Source organism: Cervus elaphus, chromosome 33, assembly GCF_910594005.1.
Source record: "Cervus elaphus chromosome 33, mCerEla1.1, whole genome shotgun sequence".
In the NCBI taxonomy this organism is placed as follows: Eukaryota; Metazoa; Chordata; class Mammalia; order Artiodactyla; family Cervidae; genus Cervus; species Cervus elaphus.
In genome coordinates this window covers 31,090,892-31,110,038 of record NC_057847.1, presented here as the reverse complement: position 1 = coordinate 31,110,038, position 19,147 = coordinate 31,090,892, and the positions used below count along the sequence as shown (strand labels likewise).

General features: G+C 40.5%; 1 protein-coding gene across 1 annotated transcript in view; it reads right to left on the bottom strand.

Moving 5' to 3' along the window:
* The window catches only part of STK39 (serine/threonine kinase 39), a 315,028-nt gene that overhangs the window by 227,156 nt on the left and 68,725 nt on the right, over window positions 1–19,147 (bottom strand). Inside the window, exons 3-5 of the mRNA XM_043894916.1 lie at window positions 6,881–6,989; window positions 3,580–3,721; window positions 2,275–2,330 (exon numbers count right to left, since the gene is read on the bottom strand). Coding sequence (XP_043750851.1) covers window positions 2,275–2,330; window positions 3,580–3,721; window positions 6,881–6,989 — 307 coding nt within the window. The remainder of the gene's footprint in view (window positions 1–2,274; window positions 2,331–3,579; window positions 3,722–6,880; window positions 6,990–19,147) is intronic.

Below are 19,147 nucleotides of genomic sequence, written 5' to 3'. Positions count from 1 at the left end.
AATTTGAAAGATCCTCTTTAAAATAGAGAATACAAAATCATGAGTACAAAATGATGTATAAATGTGTGTATTTCTTTTAAATTAAAAATTCTTATCAATTCACTGGAGTCTTAAAGATTAAGGTCCTTTCTTCCAGATCTTTTTAGACAACTTAACAAAAAATATTTATACAGAAAGACCTCCGCATTGCAAACTGACATCTCCTCTCCACCTAGAATACTCTGTAACTTTCCAAAACCTACTGTATTGCACTTACAGGGGCTTGAATCCTACCATTTAGAAGCTACACAGGAAGTCCCTATCTTTGAGAATGACAGGCAATATCATCACAATCTCACAGATGTGGAAACTGAGGCTTAGAGATGCAGTGATTTGCCCCAGGTTGGACAGTGGGTATTAAATCAGGCCTGTTTGATTCCAAAGCCTTTGTGCTTAACTGACATACTGAGTGCCTCCCCAGTGGTCTTAAACTCCACTAAATTAATCTTTTCAAAAGAGAGGACTAATAAAAGATAACATTGCCATTATTAGTTCCCTAGGGAAGAAACATTTGCTCTCAAACAAATTCTCAGTTTCCCTTTTATATTTTCACAAAACATCTTCTCTTTAAAAAAAAAAAAAAACTCAGTAATGGTCTCTGTAAGTGTACCTAATTAAATGCAGAGCCTAAGGTCAGCATCATGCTCACTATACAGGCTGGGACATCACCTGCCTGGTCCTCTGGTACCCAGAGAAGGGGCACAATGAATCAAAGAGATGACTCAGTGCTCATCCTTTGTGTTGGGGGCGTGTTTGTTTTCTGCTGACCTCTCACATTTCGAATAATATCCCCAGATCCTCAGATCTGTCTAGAAACAAGGGTGGGACCAAGGACTGCCATCAATTTCATTCTAGTAACTTTCTAGTAACTTTGCATTCTAGAATGCAAAGACCTTAAACCTATCCTAGAAGGTAAGACTCTTCCAGTCCAACTCAAATAGAAGCAGATCAGACTGACTAAATGTTTTCAACATTTCTTCAATAACACAAGCCAGATCGGTGATTGACTGTCACCATGGATACTGCTAGGATGTGCTGCTCATGATATTTCATGCCTGGAAGCCAGAAGGCTGAACATCCTGTAATGACGGGGACTGTCTAGTACCGAGAGGGGACTGTGGAGCCAAAAATGCCCAAAGCGCTGCCGGCTGAGAGGACTGCTGAGACAGCCCTTCACAGAGGGGGATAAAACAAGGGCAGATGTGGACATGGCTACATTTTATCCCAGGCCTTTCAGGTTATTCTAGGAGCATTAACAAAATGAGAGGTTCTGCATGGAGAAGGCGCCTGTCAATGCTCTCATTTGATCCTTACTGCACTGCCAGGCCCATCAACTCTCAAGAATTGCCATGAAGGGTCAAATTTGAGAGTAAAATAAGCCTTAGATTTCAAGAGTTCACAAATCTTTCAGCCATTGCTTGAGAAATAAAGGGCTTAAAATTAATGCATACAATGTTTTAAACTTTCAAACTCATTCAAAAAACTCTCAAAAGTGCTTCTCGCATTTCTATAAATATCACCATTATTCAATCTGGAAGGTACAAAATAAAATTAAAATTGTCCCTTATTAAAAGGCCGTGTTCTAAAACAGCAATTTATAGCAAGATCTAACAAAGATCTATCAAAACAAGAGGAAAACATGTTATACCTCAGATCCAAACATTCAATAATTAGGCAGCCCAAATACTGGGGTACCTACAATGGAATTCTACTCAGCCATTCAAAAGAATGAAAGAATGTTGCCATTTATAACAGCATGGATGGATTTGGAGGGCATTATGCTAAAAGTGAAATGAGTCCGACAGAGAAAGACAAAATCTGTAGGGTATCACTTGTATGCAGAATCTAAAAAATAAAACAAACTAGTGAATATAACTGAAAAGCAGCAGACTTAGAACAAACTAGTGGTTACCAATGAGAGAGAAGTGGGGAGGGGCAGTACAAGAGGTACAAACCATTATGTATAAAACAAGCTACAAGGATATACTACACAACACGGGGAACATAGCCGGTATTTTATAATAACTACAAATGGAATATTAACTTTAAAAATTGTGGATCACTACATTGTATGTCTGCAACTTACATGATATTGCACATCAACTATACATCAAGTGGAAAAAAAAAAACAGACTACATGCACTTATTAATTTCTTAGGAAGGACTCTACATTCTTTGAAGCCGTAACACTTCCATAAATAAGCAGAGAATATGCTTTATCTTTGTCAGCTTTACCTGCTATTTGTACTGAACCATCTTCACCCAGAAGAATATTACCAGCTTTCAAATCCCTATTTGGAAAAAGACAGAGAATTTAATGCTAGAGTACAGACAATATATTGCATTAATTCACTCAGGGAGATTTTAAAACATATCATATAATTTAGCTGTTTGACATAATTATTATTTTACAAATATAATATTTGTAAAACAAATTTAAAAGTTACAAGGGTACACAGTGATTTTATAGTTTGCTCCTGGAGGATGATTAGGGTTTTATATTAGTAACACTTAGTTTTTGTGATATTATTATCCAGATTTAATTAAAACAATAGTGAGTAGATACTTTATGTTACAGAATTAGAGACTGTCCACATACTTACAATACTATCATTTTATCAAAAATTAAAGCCCAGTCTATGTAAAACTGCTTTACTTCAACTTAAATTTGTCTGTGATACAATTTCAAATCAAACCCATCAGACTCTTAGACAATGGATTTGATCAGCCTCTTTTCTGGGAAGAAACTGATTACAAATATTAATTATAATAGTCTGTATTTCTTCACTATATAAAAGTTGTGCTCAGTAGCCTTAACACTTAAGAAAAATGACAATTTACAAGTTTGATTTCTAAAGTAATATTTTTCTAATCATTAAAAGACACAGTAAATATCATAAATTGTACAGTTCACTCAAAGTTCAGGGCAGGGGAATTACAAATATTAGTATTCTAGTTAATGGTTGTTTACTTGCAACTATTCCTAAGAGCCCAAGTAACACTAACCATTTGAAACATCAAGTGTTCACATTCTATATGCTATTTCGCTATTTAAAGAATTAGCATTGTATGTTGCAGAAGAGATGAAATTAGTGCCTCTCCTCCTCTTCCACCACCATGTCAAAAATAATTAACATATTACATGTTTGGAACACTCTTGCCTGGTTATAAAACTAGAGATGCCAACCTAAGTTCGAAATGGGGCTTCCTAGGTGGCTCAGTGGTAAAGAATCCGTCCACCTGCCAATGCAGGAGACTCAGGAAGCATGGGTTCAATCCCTGGGTTAGGAAGATCCCCAGGAGAAGGAAATGGCAACTCACTCCACTACTCTTGCCTTGAAAATCATATGGATAGGGGAAGCCTGTGGGCTTCAGTCCATGGGGTTGCAAAGAGCTAGACACAACTTAACGACTGAGCACACACATGCAAGTTAGAAAAATGTCAATACTTAACTGTGAGGTGTGTTTCCTTAACATTCTCTACTAACTAGGACTGAAGATGCGAACAGCTGAATTGAAACACCTCTGCAGAAGCCATACCTGTGAATCTGACCATTTCTGTGTAGATAGTCTAAGCCTTCCAAAACTTCTTTAAGAATTGTTGCTATTATTGCCTCTTCCAGAACTCCATTCTTGTGTTCTCCTCGATTGACGATGTATTTTATGATATCCAACATTGAACCTAAATGGACAGACAGAATTAAACAACTGTATAAGCAAGCACCTTCAAGATCTTTCCAGAACAGGGCTCCCTATTTAAAAAACTAAATGAGAACATAAATTTTTTGTTTGTTTATTTTAGCACAAATATTTCCAAGGCATACGAACAACTGCATGGCAGCCCATGGCCAGAAAAACATTAAATCCAAGCCAGCAAGCACACATCCTGCTGAACTTAATGAGGGGGTTCTGGGTCAAGAAGCAGAAGCCTGTGCGTGGCCACTGCAGAGGCAGTCCCTTTCCCCAAGACATGCAATTGGTTACAGATTAAAAGGAGGTTCAGGAAGTCTAAGCAGAAAAAGAAAAGAACAGGAGCAGGGGCAAAGACAGCAGGGAACTGCTGAGAGAAAGAAGCACAGTTCTTCTGTAACCCCTACGACACAGGTGTCAGAAGCGAGAAGAAAGTACATTGCTTCTAGACACCCCTGCTTATAACTAGAAGACTGCTTTCTGTGACTCTAGGCAATCTTTATTCCATTTACTTGACTCTGATGCACTGAGTTTAATAATAAAGAAATAAATGCATACTACTTTGTTACTATAAACAGATTAGTATCCTTGGCACTCTGAATTCATGTTTCAACACATGTGAATTAATATTCTAAACCTCCTGGGCATTTTAAGAGCCATAATTACCTGGGGGTTCAACATTTCTGAAGAGTTACCAAATAGCTCACCTCAGGACCTGAGTTTGGCTCCAGGCACTCTCTGATTAACTGGGAGGATTGAGTTTCCCCATCAGGTATTTCTGCAGCAGACTAGCCACCTGCCCCTCATTAAGAGATCTGATGTGATAAAACAGTATAGAAGAAAACAAATGCATAGTTTCCCCACTCTGAGAGAAACAAAACATCTCTTTATTGGCTGACTCTTGGGATTTTTGGATTATTGAGAAATAACACTTCCAAAAACATTTTACTTTTTAATCTTATAAGGATATACCATACCAGGCATGGACGCATTTCTGGGGCTTCCCAGGTGGCACTATTGATAAAGAACACACCTGCCAATGCAGGAGACATGAGACTCTGGTTCAATCCCTGGGTGGGGAAGATCTCCTGGAGGAGGGCACAGCAACCCACTCCAGTATTCTTGCCTGGAGCATCCCTTGGACAGAGGAGCCTGGCAGGCTACAGTTCACGGGGTCGCAAAGAGGCAGATGTGACTGAAGGGACTCAGCGCGCACACACCCATGCATTTCTGGACTGCTGAAAGAAAAGTGGGCCATGTCTGCCCACATTCCCCTTACCTGTGGAAACCTGCTTACAACTTGTTCCTCTTACCTAAAGCCTGGGAAGGCTAAATTTAATTCCTTTAAAAAGACAATGAAATTGTCTATCCAGTCCACAAGGACGGGCACAGGGGATACTTTCAAGCTTATAAAAAGTAATTGGGATTAAAAATAAAGAGAGGAAGTAAAACCTGCAAGGTCCCAGGTTACCAGAATTACTTGTTTCCTTAGTTAGTGGACTCCACAGGAAGAGACCTGGTTAAGATCATCACTGATAAAGCACCACCCTCAGCAGAACCAAGACGCAGTCCTGAGGCTCAACACTGCAGTCAGCTCCAAGGGCTTCCTTTTTCTCCTTTCCTTTTTAATTAAAAACCAGAGTCGGCACTCAAGGAAACAATAACTAATAGGATTGACAAGACTGGGAACAGAACTGAACCAAGTTCTCCCAGGCTCCCTACCGAGACTTACACAAGCAAACCCAAGGCAATTACAATGCCTTCATCATCTCATGGCAGGGCCTTGCTGGATCCAAGACAGTTTCTTCTTTTAAAAAAAAAAAAAGAAATTGAAATGTTTCCCTGATTCACCTTAGCTGAACTGGGCTTGCAAATAAAAGTGGGCTCCACAGTAACAACCCCACTCTGTCCATTCTGACTGCATCCAGGCACTACCCTAATGTTCTCCCCTGCTCCTAATATACTTCATATCTCAGAAAGACAGATATACAGGGAGAAAGGGATGCTGGGTGTTGGGTATGCTTGCACTTTCTCAGCTCCAGTTTTCAGGTCTGCACAATGAAGATGATGAAACTTGCAGGGCAGTGTGGCTTGTAGGTACACAGCTCCCAGCATCAACAGTTATGACGTGTGTGACCTTGGGCAAGCTGCCTAATTCTCTTGGGCTCTTGTGTACTTTCTGAAAAACGTGGATGATGACACCTGCCATTCAAGGGTGTTGCCCAGATTACATGAAATAAGGCAATAAATCACTTTGCAAGGGATCTAACCATGGAGAAAGCATTCAAGGAAACTAACCATGATGATGATCCTTCCCTATCAAAGAGTGAGGTTAGAAGATGAAAAGAAAAAAAAAAATACAGGAATGGGAAAGTGTCTTACAAATTACATTCAGTTCAGTTCAGTTGCTCAGTCATGTCTGACTCTTGCCTGTGGCTTTTTTAACTTCCATGATCTGAGGCTGGAGAGATAAAGTTCCTTCCCCTTCCCACGTGTTCCTTCATGAAACCCACAGTCTGAAAATACCCTGTCCAATACTGTAGCCACTGGCCACCTGAGGTTATTTAAATAAAGTTGATTAAAATTAAATAGAAATTCAGTCCCTCAGTAACACTAGCCACATGTCAAATACTTGAGCCACCAGAAGAAACTTGATAGCACAGCACAGAACATTTCCACCAGCACAGACCTTTCAACAAACAGCAGTGAAATAATTTGTTATATTACACAGTGTGAAAGACTTGAATAATGTTAAGAATGAATGCTTTAACTTTTCTGAAGAGACAAAGCGTGGCTGCAGAAATGATGAGATCTTTCAGGACACGAGCACATGGAGAAGGACAGACTGACATCCAGGGCTAAGGCACAGAGGCCTCAGAAAGCAAAAGACTTTTGGGAAGTCTCACCCACACCAAGAAGGCTGGGGTAGACGAGGACACAGATACTCCAGGAGTTACGCTGAATTATGAAAGGCTTTGAATATGAACATGAAGAAATCCAGACTTTACTCTCTAGGCAAATAATGAACCAAGAAAACTTCTAAATACAGGAGGAAGGGGATCATATCTGAAATCTTAGTCAATATGCTGACTCACACAAAAGGAAAAGAAAAAAGAAAAAAAACAAGCAAATAATGAAAAAACCCACTTACCTCCACTTAGTAATTTCATGACCAGCCAAAGTTCGTCTTTTACCACAAAAGAGGTGTAATAGGTCACTACGTTGGGATGGCTGCACTGACTCATGGCTTGAATTTCTTTCTATAAAAAGAGCAAAACATGACATAGTACCATCGGGTGAAAACCGGGAAGTAAAATCAAGCGAACCCGGTTGAGTATTTGGGTAACGTTCCTACTTATAGCACACCTGGGTGAGTGTGAGGGGGTGGTGCTGCCTAGATCATTACTTTATATACAACACATGAGAATTAACTCCCTCAATTGCCATCATCCACTTGCTAGAATTAGGGAGGCCTCCCTAGAATTATTAGGGGGGTCTCTAGAATTAGGAGACCACAGAGCCCTGGGGACCAGCCGAGGGACAGAGGAACTTCAGCTCAGCATGCAGCCCACATAACCCTCCTCCCCTGCCCACCATATGTGATAAGTGTCTCTGACGTGAACTGAGAGCATCAAGAGAGATGAAAGATGGGTGAGCTACTAGGAGACCTAAGTCTAGGCACCAACCTGAACTCCAGTGGTTCTTAGAGCCTCCCTCATCCAAAAAGGGACAACAGAGTTTTTTCCTGTTTCTCAGGTCTGCTAAGATGGTAAATGAAAAACTACATATAAAAATGCTAGAGTATCATTTTCCAAATTATCTTCCCTGGGAGATATTCCATCAAGAAAAAAAAGTAGTGGTGGGAGGCGCAGCTGGTAAAATGAAATAAGCTTGAGCAACATCAGATACTATATCTCACTTTAAAAGCGTCACAGGCTATATTACTGTCAAAGGCTCTGAGAAGTCCTGCAGTAGATAAGCTGTCATAGTTGAATCCATATTAACAATGCAGGAAAATAATGCTTTGTGGGTCATGGCTTAGAAAACACTGCTGCAGAGGAAAAAGTTTTATCAAGAGACGAAACCATGAAGCTCTGAAATCAAACAAATGAGCAACTTCCATAAGACACATTTTTCTGCAATATGTTGGTTTTGGTTTGCTGTTTCGTTATGGCCAGGTCAGGTGACTCCTATGAAAACCAGTCGAATGCTGACCCTCAGTCAAAGGTACCAAACCAGCATAACTCAATTTCAAGGTGCCGACCAAAATCCACCAGAATAACCTAAGTCATCACAGAAAGCTCACTTATATGATTATGTATTTATGATGAAATAAAAGTATATTTGTGCATCTATACACTACCTTTATATATCCAGTATTAGTTTAATCTTCAAATTACTAAGACGACCCTACATGTCAATTAACTTGGCCTAAATATCATGACATGTAGCATATACACACATCTAAATACGCACGCTTATTTAAGTGCTTTTTATCATGGATAGACTCGTAAGAAAAAAAAATCACCTATTCGTCTATTTTCCTTTCATTACACAATAACACTTTCCCATCATCACTTTCCTAATCCATTTAACTGATCACAGGTTTTCTAAATCTAACACTTTACGATTCTGCACCTTTTGTCCTTTGAAGAAGATCTAAAACCTGAGCTCTAGTTTCCATCTGTTTCGAGTGTTAGGTTTCGATACCATTAGACTTCTGAAGGAGAACTGGAACGTCGCCCAGCACCTCTATTTCAGGTGGCCAACATCTGCTCCTTGTGGGCATGGCCCACTTTGAAGGCCTGCAGCTCTAGGTAGGGTCCAGTTGAAACAGATGCCCCTGCTGTTCACAGAAATGAGAACAATGTTTCTTCAAAGTATGGGTGTTCTACATTCTCAGCTTTATAGCCAATGTAAATGAACGCCTTTCTAGTTTTCTAACACCAAACTTTTAAATCATTAAAGGATATAGTCAACAACTGGTGCTCTTATGAAAGGAAATTCTTTTGCATGGAAGCAAAGTGGGTCAGAGCCTGGAAAAACACATTTTTTTTAAAGACCTTTGTATTTAGATGGCCAGTATCACTTCCTACCTGGGGATCAAGTTCTCTGACACAGCAGTGAACAACTGTGTGGGTGTGTGTGTGAGAGAGGGAGAGACCCGGGGGTATGAGGGGACTCTTTTAATTAACCTATGGAGAAACTCTTTTAGGTAGCATATGGATATAACCTACCAAATTCTATTCCCTCAAAATTCAGGGCCTTAAACTTAACAGCCAGATAGTTTAAAATCCTGAGGATTTTTAAAGAAAAGAAAGAAAGAAGAGACATGGATACTGCTGCTACTAACAGACCTGCGGGAGCTGAGTAAGGGCAGATCAAAGAGGAGGTAGGTTCTGAGAAGAGACTCAGGACTTGCATCAGTCTGACCACTCATCATCTCGCTGCCCTCTTCGTCACTTGGCTAGGGGTCCGTATCCCCCACTCCTACACCACCCATTTTACTGCACAGCCTTTCCATGCAGTGGAGCAGCTAATGTGTAAAGACATGATGAAACCTGCCTTAAGGAAAAACACTGGTCACTCTCCCTCGGGAAATGACCTGTCCTTTCACTGAACCCCGTATTAAGTAATATTTCCACCATGGGGTAGAAATGCACTTTTAAAAAGTTAAAAATAGGTGTTATGTGGCCTATCCAATCCTTAATTTAGTTTATACATAAACTTTTTGTTTAGCTGCCTTTTAGAGAGATACAAAATTTTTACATAATCGCCCCTTGAACAACACGGGGATTAGAAGCACCAAGCCTCCACACAGTCGAAAATCCTCCCTAGGGATCCAAGGTTTGTTTCCTCAGTGTCCTTGGATTCAACAAACCATAATCCTGTAGGGCTACAGTATTTAAACAGAAAAAAATTGAGTATAAAGGGACCTCCACATTTAAAATCTGCGTTGTTCAGGGGTCAACTGTATTTATAATTTTGCTATGGTCTGAATGCTTGCGTCCCTGAAACATTCATAAGTGGATGGTACTAGGAAGTGAGGCAGCTGGGAGGTGATTAAGTCATGAGGGTGGAGCCTTCATGAATGAGATTAGTGGCCTTATCAAAGAGACCCCAGAGAACCAGCTCACTGCCTCCTCAACATGAGGAAGCAGAGAAATCTGTGGCCTGGGAGAGGGCACCCACCCAGTCATGGTGGCACCCCGACCTCAGACTGCCAGGCTCCAGAATGGTGAGAAACAAGTTTGTTTATAAGCCACCTGGTCTATGGCATCTTTGTTCTAGAGGCCCAGACAGACCAAAACAATTGTATATACTATTTTTTTTTTTCAATTTGAAACATAACTTATTTCTTGATTCAAATATTCTTTCCACAGAACTTTCAACACAGTGATGATGGTTGTTATTTGAATCCTTCCTTGTTGGAACAGTCTATCAACTAATTATCCAAGCTTTTCCCAATGCCTTAACTTGACCCATATGGGTAGGTAAAGCCATTTATCCCCAAACATACGCATTTCTTCCTATCCCTAGAAGTGATCAAGGTATTGTCCAGAGGTGAATAAATGAACGGAAAAAAACAAAAAACAAGAACACCTTTTTATCCAATTCTTCCCACAGAATGACTGGGCTCATTTCTATTCCCTTATCTAGGACACAATCCATGGAAGACGTGTGACTGAGAGCAGCGCTTCTCAAATCTGTGCACAGAGATCACCTGTGAACCCTGTGAAAATGCAGATTCGGATCCAGTAGGTCTGGGGCGGGGCCTGAGGCTTCTAACTGCGGCTGATGCTGCAGGTCCAGAAACCAGACTTTGAATGACAAAGCGGTGGAAGGCAGGCAGACAGGCCCTTGGGTGGAGGGGATGTGAAAGTAAAGAGCACAGACAAACTGGTTGGAACCAAGGCCCAGGGGCTGGAAGCGGAGAAGAGCCAGCTGGTGGTGCTGCCAGGGTGACTGAGACCTTGTGGAAGGGGCAGGAGGCAAAGGTGGAAATCAGAGACTGTGGGATTAAAGTGGTTTGAATTTCACAGACACAGGAAAGGGTAAAAACGTCAAAGGGAGAAAAAAGCATGAAGTCAAACTGGAAGAATTCACAGGCCTCTGAAACCCAGGTAACACATTAGCTAAAACTATAGCCATTAGCTCAGCTGGGAAAGAATCCACCTGCAATGTAGGAGACCCCAGGTCGATTCCTGGGATGGGAAGATCCACTGGAGAAGGGACAGGCTACCTTCTGGGCTGTATTCAGTATTCATGGGTTGCCCTGGTGGCTCAGATGGTAAAGAATCCACCTGCAACGCGGGAGGATCTGGGTTCAATCCCTGGGTTGGGAAGATCGACATGGGCATGGCAACACACTCCAGTGTTCTTGCCTGGAGAATCCCATGGACAGAGGAGCCTGGCAGGCTACAGTCCATGGGGTCGCAAAGTGTCGGACACAGCTGAGTGACTGAGCACACACAGTTCAGTGGCTCCCTTGACAGAACCATGAAATCAGACTCAGACACATCAAGTGCCAAACCAAGCTACGGCACAGTATTTAAGCTTCCTTGTGGCTTGAAGAGTTGGATCTGCTCTTGCAGCACAAGTGATATCTCACAAGAGTGGGAAAGCCACCCTAAAATGGGTTATTGAGTAAAAGGGCTTTCCATCTGCTAACACCAAAGTGGCAGTCACAGCAGCATCTCTGCTGGGAGCAATGTGGGAGGCAGGCAGATCAAAGAGGGACACCCACATACTGCGGCTGGGCCACCCTGGAAGAATTTGCCAAAACAGGGCAGGACACACGCCTGTTACATGAAACAGAGGAGGAGAAGAGGGCAACAGAGGATGAGAAGGCTGGATGGCATCACCAACTCAATGGACATGAGTGTGAGCAAGCTCTGGGAGATGGTGAAGGACAGGGAAACCTGGTGTGCTGCAGTCCATGGGGTCGCAAAGAGTTGGACACGACTAAGCAACTGAACAACAACAAATTTGAATATTTATGAGCAATTTTCAAATATTGCTATATGGACTTTGTCCTACCTCCCCCCAAATTTTTGTCTATTACTGTTACTGAGAATAAGCAGGAAGCATGATTAACAGGGATGTGAGCCAGCAGGAGCCACTGAAGAAGGGCCACATGCTAAGTCACGGCTGGCTTGGAAGCTTGGCTTTGCCATGGACCACAGACTGGCTACCTGGGCAGGTCACCCAGTCTCTTTGAGACTCAGTATCCTTTTCTGTAAAATGAGCCTAATGATGCCATTGGAAACCTGCTATAAAGCACAGGAAGCTCAGCTCAGTGCTCTGTGATGACTTAGAGGGGTGGGATTGGTTGGGGGGAAGGGAGGTCCAAGAGGGAGGGGATATATGTATATATGTAGCTGATTCACTCCATTGTGTAGCAGAAACTAAAGCGACATTGTAAAGCAATTATACTCCATGTTTTTTAAATGCTTAAAAAAAATAATCCCATCTACATAGGACTATTGTGAAATAAGCAAAATGAGATCTACACAACTCCTTGCAGAAGGTCTAGCACCTAACGTGAATGTTGCAAGTCACCCTCTCGATGTCTCCATGCTTCCCGAGTGAGCATCCCCACACTGATCACTAATCTCAAATGTCCCAAGTTCCCAACTAAGTCTCAGAGGCACAGAGACAGCCCTTAGCAGCAGCACACACCTTTCCCTAAGAAAGATCTCCTAACAAATGTGCTCTGTGCCCTGCTGGCTCAAGAAGTGTCCTGTGACACGTGGTCAGGTAACTGGGCCATGAATTCTTCGCTTCATTTCTAACTCTACATCATCCTCACCTGTGTTTTCCCTTATTATTTCACCCTGTGTTTAATTTATATTAATACCACCTTATCATGTTTCATGTATCTTGGAATACTGCCTCAAAAGTTTTTGGAATAAGACGTCTAAACATACACTTATGCAAAGCTTTCAGAGAAAAGAGAAACAAAAAAAGAGTTTGAAGGACTAAGAATTAGGGAAAACTTAAAGCCTCGTTTCTTTCATCCTGAAGACAATATGATTTATAAAGCACTGAAAGGAAAGAAATTTCTTTTATGAAAGGGAATGCTTTAAATGGATCCTGCATTCAAAATAATAAACCATACTTAACTAAATTAGTATATTTTCACACCTTAGCTAAATCTTAAATAAATTCTTCTGTATCTGATGTTGGTAGCAAAATATTCTATACAGCCTTAGCTGAGAAATCAAACCCACCCAAGTTCCAACATCACGTGCAGTTAAATCTGAGGAGGTGCTGTTTCTAACTTTATTCTAAAGTAGTTGTTCTCAACCTTGGCTGCACAATGGAATCGCCTCGGGACCTTTAAAAAATACCAATGCCTGGTTCTCAGCCCCAGAGACACTGAAATAAATTGGTTTAGGACCCAGCCTGGGAATGAAAATTTTCAAAAGCTCCCAGGTGATTCTAATGTGCAGCCAAGTCTGCGAAGCACTGCTTTCCAGTTGAGCACTGAGAGGCATCAATTCTTCGAACAGAATGCTGAGAGAACATCGACCTCCCACATTTTCCATCTGTGGAAAAGCACATTTCCACACTGGAATTTCATCTTAAAAATAAATATATGACCCACGTGCTAAGTCACTTCAGTAGTGTCCAACTCTTTGCAACCCCATAGAATGCAGCCCACCAGGTTCCTCTGTCCATGGGATTCTCTAGGCAAGAATACTGGAGTGGGTTTGCCATTTCCTCCTCCAGGGATGTGACCCATGAATACTATTAAATAAAACGTATATTTCCAAATGTGAGAGATAGCTAAATATATCTTTAAAATATGAACAATTCCCCCTAAGCATTTAAATAATTCTTTATCAGGGGTCCCCTACCTCTGTGTCCTAATGCCTGATATCTAAGGTGGAGCCAATGTAATAATAACAGAAATAAAGTGCATAATAAATGTAATGAGCTTGAATCATCCTGAAACCATCTTCCCCCTACCTCCCCAGTCCATGGAAAAATTGTCTTCCACAAAACAGGTCCCTAGTGCCAAAAAAGGTTGGACCACCGCCTTAAATGATATGAGGGTAACCGGGTTAATTGAAAACACTCTTCAAAAAGTCATCGTTCAGCTTGCACTGCCATAACATCACCATCATTATGAAGGGTAATCTCATCCGTATTCACAAATAACCCAATATTGTAAGTAGCTGAATGTTTTTTTTTAAGCAGGAAAAAACCCATAAACTTCAGTGATTTCAAATGTCAGCCAAGAAATGGAAGGAAAAGATTGACAAAGTTCTAAACGCAATATATTTTTTTGGACTATCATTTTCAATCATAAAAAATGTTATTTTTAATTATAAAAAATCAAATGGCACATATACAGCAAACTCCTACCTCTTTTAGAACAAGAGTACCAATAGGAAGAAAAACCTACTCAAGGAAAAGTCAAATATTCTGACCTGTACTATTTATGAATATATCAACTTGTGTGCCTCACCAGTTAGTTTTATAATTATTTTTATATGATTTAGTACCTATTTATCCAAGTACAGTCAAACTGAAGACAAGATTAGAAATGGGGAAGGTCTGGGTATTTTGAAGTCAGGGGAAAACACATGTAAGAATTAGGAAAAGGAATCGAATTTTGTGACAGCCTTAACCATGTCTGTGGAGAGGTATTCAAAACTAAAAAAAGCAGTTGTAAAAGGTCAAATGTCAGAGGAGGTGGAGGTCTGGAAAACCCCGGGAGATCAGCAGAGAAATCACGATGGGTAAATAGCTCCTTCCCACAGAACACAACTTCCATCTCTGGGCCTATCTGCTTGGTTATGACATCATAACAATGAGCCTTCTGCAAAAACTGATCTTAAAAAAAAAAAAAAACTACATAATTTTTCTTGAAAATGAATAAGTTGCTGAAATAGTTAACAAGGAAAGAAAGCAAAGAATAAAGGAGTGATATTGAAATCACATAGGCAAACTCTATGGGGAAGAGCCATTTTCTTGCAGAGTTGGCTGAAAAAGTTCTTTGGCAAACAGTAACAAGGACGCCTCATGGGTTATGAAAGCTCTAGAGTTGGCCATCAGGAATCTGAACCAGGCTCAGCTATCATCAACCACTGTTTGAGTCTTTAATGGTCCATGACTGGGAGTACTGGGAAAAGTAAAGTCGAAGACTTCATTAAAAACAGAAACACAGAGACTCTTTCCTTTTGGCCAATTTATGCTGCTGGAAACCTCCAGGCCAGCTTTCAACACCACGGCTACATTTGGCTTCATCACCAAATGAGATGAGAATGGGAGGTGAAACATATCTTTTTGTTTTGTGTGGCCTGCCCTGCCCCATGCCTGGGTACAACTGCAGTCTGGGGTTCTGCCAGGGAATAGTAGCAGAAACCCCACCAATCTCTCTCCAGCCTTCTCCTCAGTGTTTCCGAGCCCTTCTCTTTCAGAGGCAGCTTAATTAATTGTGGAAATAACCAAAATAAGAAAGATGATAACATAGGAAAGAATAAAACCATCTGTCTCAACTCAAGCAATAACATTTTCCAGAAGTCTATGGGGATGGCAAAAGTGAAGTATAAAAAAAGAGAGACACAGCTGAAGTTGTATTCAAATTGGGAATATTTTCACCTACTCTGAAAATGCATATGTTCTGGGTCTCTTTGTTACCAAACACACAAAAGTCCAGAAATCTGAGTGGCCTTGTAATGTTAATTTCTCCTTATTTTTCTTTAAAAAAAAAAAGGATGTTCAAACATTTTAGCAAGCCATTTCTAACAAGTGCATAAGGATACTTAAGTGTAAATTCAATTAGGATATTTAATTATCTGAATCAGCTACGATAAAACTTTTAAATTGTTTCCAAAATGAAAACTGTTTTCTCTAGCCAAATCATACATATTCCTAAGCAAATGTAACTTTAGAGCTGAAAATAAATTACTTTTGCATATATGATATTCTCTAATTCCTTAAAAATGGTATGTCTTCAATTTACCCAAAAATTTCCCATTTCTAATCCTGCCCTCAGTTGGACTATACTTGAATAAAGCACAAACACCAAATCATATGAAAATAATTACAAAGTCAAGGTGCAAGGGACATGTGACAGTATAAAATTTGATATTTGAGACTGAAATGCTCAGAACAGTACATATTCAGCAAAGTAGACTTGTATTTTAATGCTATTCCCTTGATATAAAAGATTTTACAAGAAACAAATGCAGTTTGTTACCACATATATCAAGGGATGTGCTGGGATATGAATCATTAATTTACTAATTAGAAAGTTCTTCAGTTCAAAAGGAATGAAAAATACTTTCACTGATACAATAGACAAAACACACACACACATTATAGCTTCCAGTTTTTTAAGCTGATGTCCTCAAATGTCCAGTTATATAATGTATAATTTCTGTCTATAATAAAAAGACCTGCAAAAATATTTTGTAATTGTGTTAACAATTACAGAGATTAAATTAAAATGCACCAGAAGAAATTTTTTCTTAATTTTTAAAATTCTCAATTTACAAAAACAAAACTCCTCTGACAAGAGAAACTGCTTAGAGGTCCCCAAACACTATAATTAAACGTTAAAAGAATGAGAGAAACCTATGTCAGGTAATAGGAGGTAACTATTCTACTAAATGAACATCAGGCAAAATAAATATCTACTTTATTCTCCAAAATAAGCTACAAATCATAGCTAATTCATTCCTCTAGAGAGGAAGGGAAGTGTGGAAGGAAGGAGGGAGCCTGTGGAGGGCAGGGTAGGGAGCGGGGTGGGAGTATGGAAGGAAATGCAGATCAAGAGAAGCGAAATAATCAACAAAATCACACCACAGCAGAAAGCAAAATTAGAGCAGGGCTACATTCTGAGGAAAGTTGAGCCCACGTTACTTAAAGATACTGTCAGTGAGAGCAAAATACCTTTATAAAGATGATACGGGGAGAGAAGGGCAAATGCCAGAATTTTTCTAGTTCAAGACTGAGAAATTTTTTCATTATGTACACAGGAGAAACAGATGGCACTCTGTGTACCCAAACCTACGAATTTACAGTGAATTTTTATTGTTACACCACAATACTGGAGTGACTTGACACTACCCCAAATTCTAAAGCACAATTTGCTAGTAATTAGTGTTTCTATTTAAATGATCTTAAAAGGGGATTTCATTTTAAAAGTTAATTTTAAAATTCATAGAATCATAGAACTTTTGGTGGTGGAAACACATTTTTGCCTTCGAGTATACTTTCTTACTGAACAAAGGAGGAGGCCGAGGACCAGAAGTGAAAGTGATTTATCCCAAGTCCAGTTCCCAGGTGGAGAACGCAGGCCATTTGACCCAGGAAGCAACCTGCCCTCTGTCACAAGTTTCAGCATTCCTCACTGGTGCAGTTGTTTTTTGAAATGATTCTGCTCACATCTGTCACCCATCACCAACTAAAATATTTTAATAACCATGACATTATTGTCATGGTGGGAGTTGGTGATGGACAGGGAGGCCTGGCGTGCTGCAGTTCATGGGGTCACAAAGAGTCAGACACGACTGAGCAACCAAACTGAATCATGACATATTATTTTTGTATAATATAATCACTTCAGTTCAGTTCAGCCGCTCAGTCGTGTCCGACTCTTTGCGACCCCATGGACTGCAGCACGCCAGGCTTCCCTGTCCATCACCAACTCCCGGAGTCCACCCAAACCCATGTCCATCGAGTCGGTAATGCCATCCAACCATCTTATCCTCTGTCGCCCCCTTCTCCTCCTGCCCTCAATCTTTCACAGCATCAGGGTCTTTTCAAATGAGTCAGCTATTCACATCAGGTGACCAAAGTATTGGAGTTTCAGCTTCAGCATCAGTCCTTCCAATGAACACCTAGGCCTGATTTCCTTTAGGATGGACTGACTGGATCTCCTTGCAGTCCAAGGGACTCTCAAGAGTCTTCTGCAACACCACAGTTCAAAAGCATCAATTCTTCGGCGCTCAGCTTTCTTTATAGTCCAACTCTCACATCCATACATGACCACTGGAAAAACCATAGCCTTGACTAGACAGACCTTGTGGACAAAGTAATGTCTCTGCTTTTTAATATGCTGTCTAGGTTGGTCATAACTTTCCTTCCAAGGAGTAAGCGCCTTTTAATTTCATGGCTACAATCACCATCTGCAGTGATTTTGGAGCCCAGAAAAATAAAGTCAGCCACTGTTTCCACTGTTTCCGCATATATTTGCCACATTTAACTAGACATTTTTTCCTTTTTTTATATTTAAGAGATAAGAACTTTGGGGGCTTCCCTAGTTGTCCAACGACTAAGATTCTGCACTTCCAATGCAGGGGGCCTGGGTTTGATTCCTCGGCAGGTAACTAGATCCCACACGCTGCAACTAAAAGTTCATCATGCCACAACTAAGACTGGAACAGCCAAATAACTAAAATAAAACATAATTTAAAAAAAAAAAGATGAAATAAGCATTTTGCCCAATTCCAGGGCCATGATTTTTCCTACACCTAAGGCACTCCTGCCCCTAGGAATTAAACTATAAGATTTGATGTATATGAAAGAATGAGAAAATGGTACTGACTTTTCTGTGACTCAGTACCAAGGACAGACTAAAAATACGAGAATTCTAATCTAGAGGAAAAAAGTTGAGAAAGATACGATTGATTAAAGTCTAAGGATCAAAATGTCAAACAAGGCGATGAACCAAAACATTCATCAATCCTTGGGTAAAACTAAAGAAGAGTGTCCCAAAGGCTAAAAAAATGTAGGATTTAGGATAAATAAAAGAAAGGGCCATGTCACATCTACGGAACTGTCATCTGGAGACAGAGCCTGAAAAAGACTCAAGCAAATTAATTCTTCACTTCTGTAATGAATTTTAAGGGAGGCCAAGTGTGCCCTCGAGTAGCATCCCTGACCTCTGAGGTTGACCACAAATTGGGGAACCAAGCTTCTTCAAGAAAACCTCAAGGCCACCCTTAACCAGAATATACTAGTCTGCATGACTGTGGGTCAGACCCACTTAGCGAACTTTAACTTCCTACTGGAAAGCGAAAACTTTCTCAGTGGGGTACACACTAGAGAATCTGCCGATCACTCTGATAAACTGTTTCCAGACAAGCAGAGGGAGGCGTGCAGAAAGACATTCCCAGCTCAAACATCTCACCACCCCAATGCAAACTCGAAGAGACTCACTGGCCAGTCCCAGTCTCCATGAAAAAGAAGACTCTCTTTTGTTTTCCCACCACCTAGTCCAGGGCCCAGTACCTACGAAGGTTTTCCTAACTGTGGAGTTAACAAGTTCTGCTCTAAAACTGTAACTATCTCCCAGAGGGTGTTAAACTAATTATAATTAGTCATTTATACTGGAGTGGGATTAACAAACATGGAGTTAACAACAAATGTGGGATAACAAATCTCAGACATTATCAAC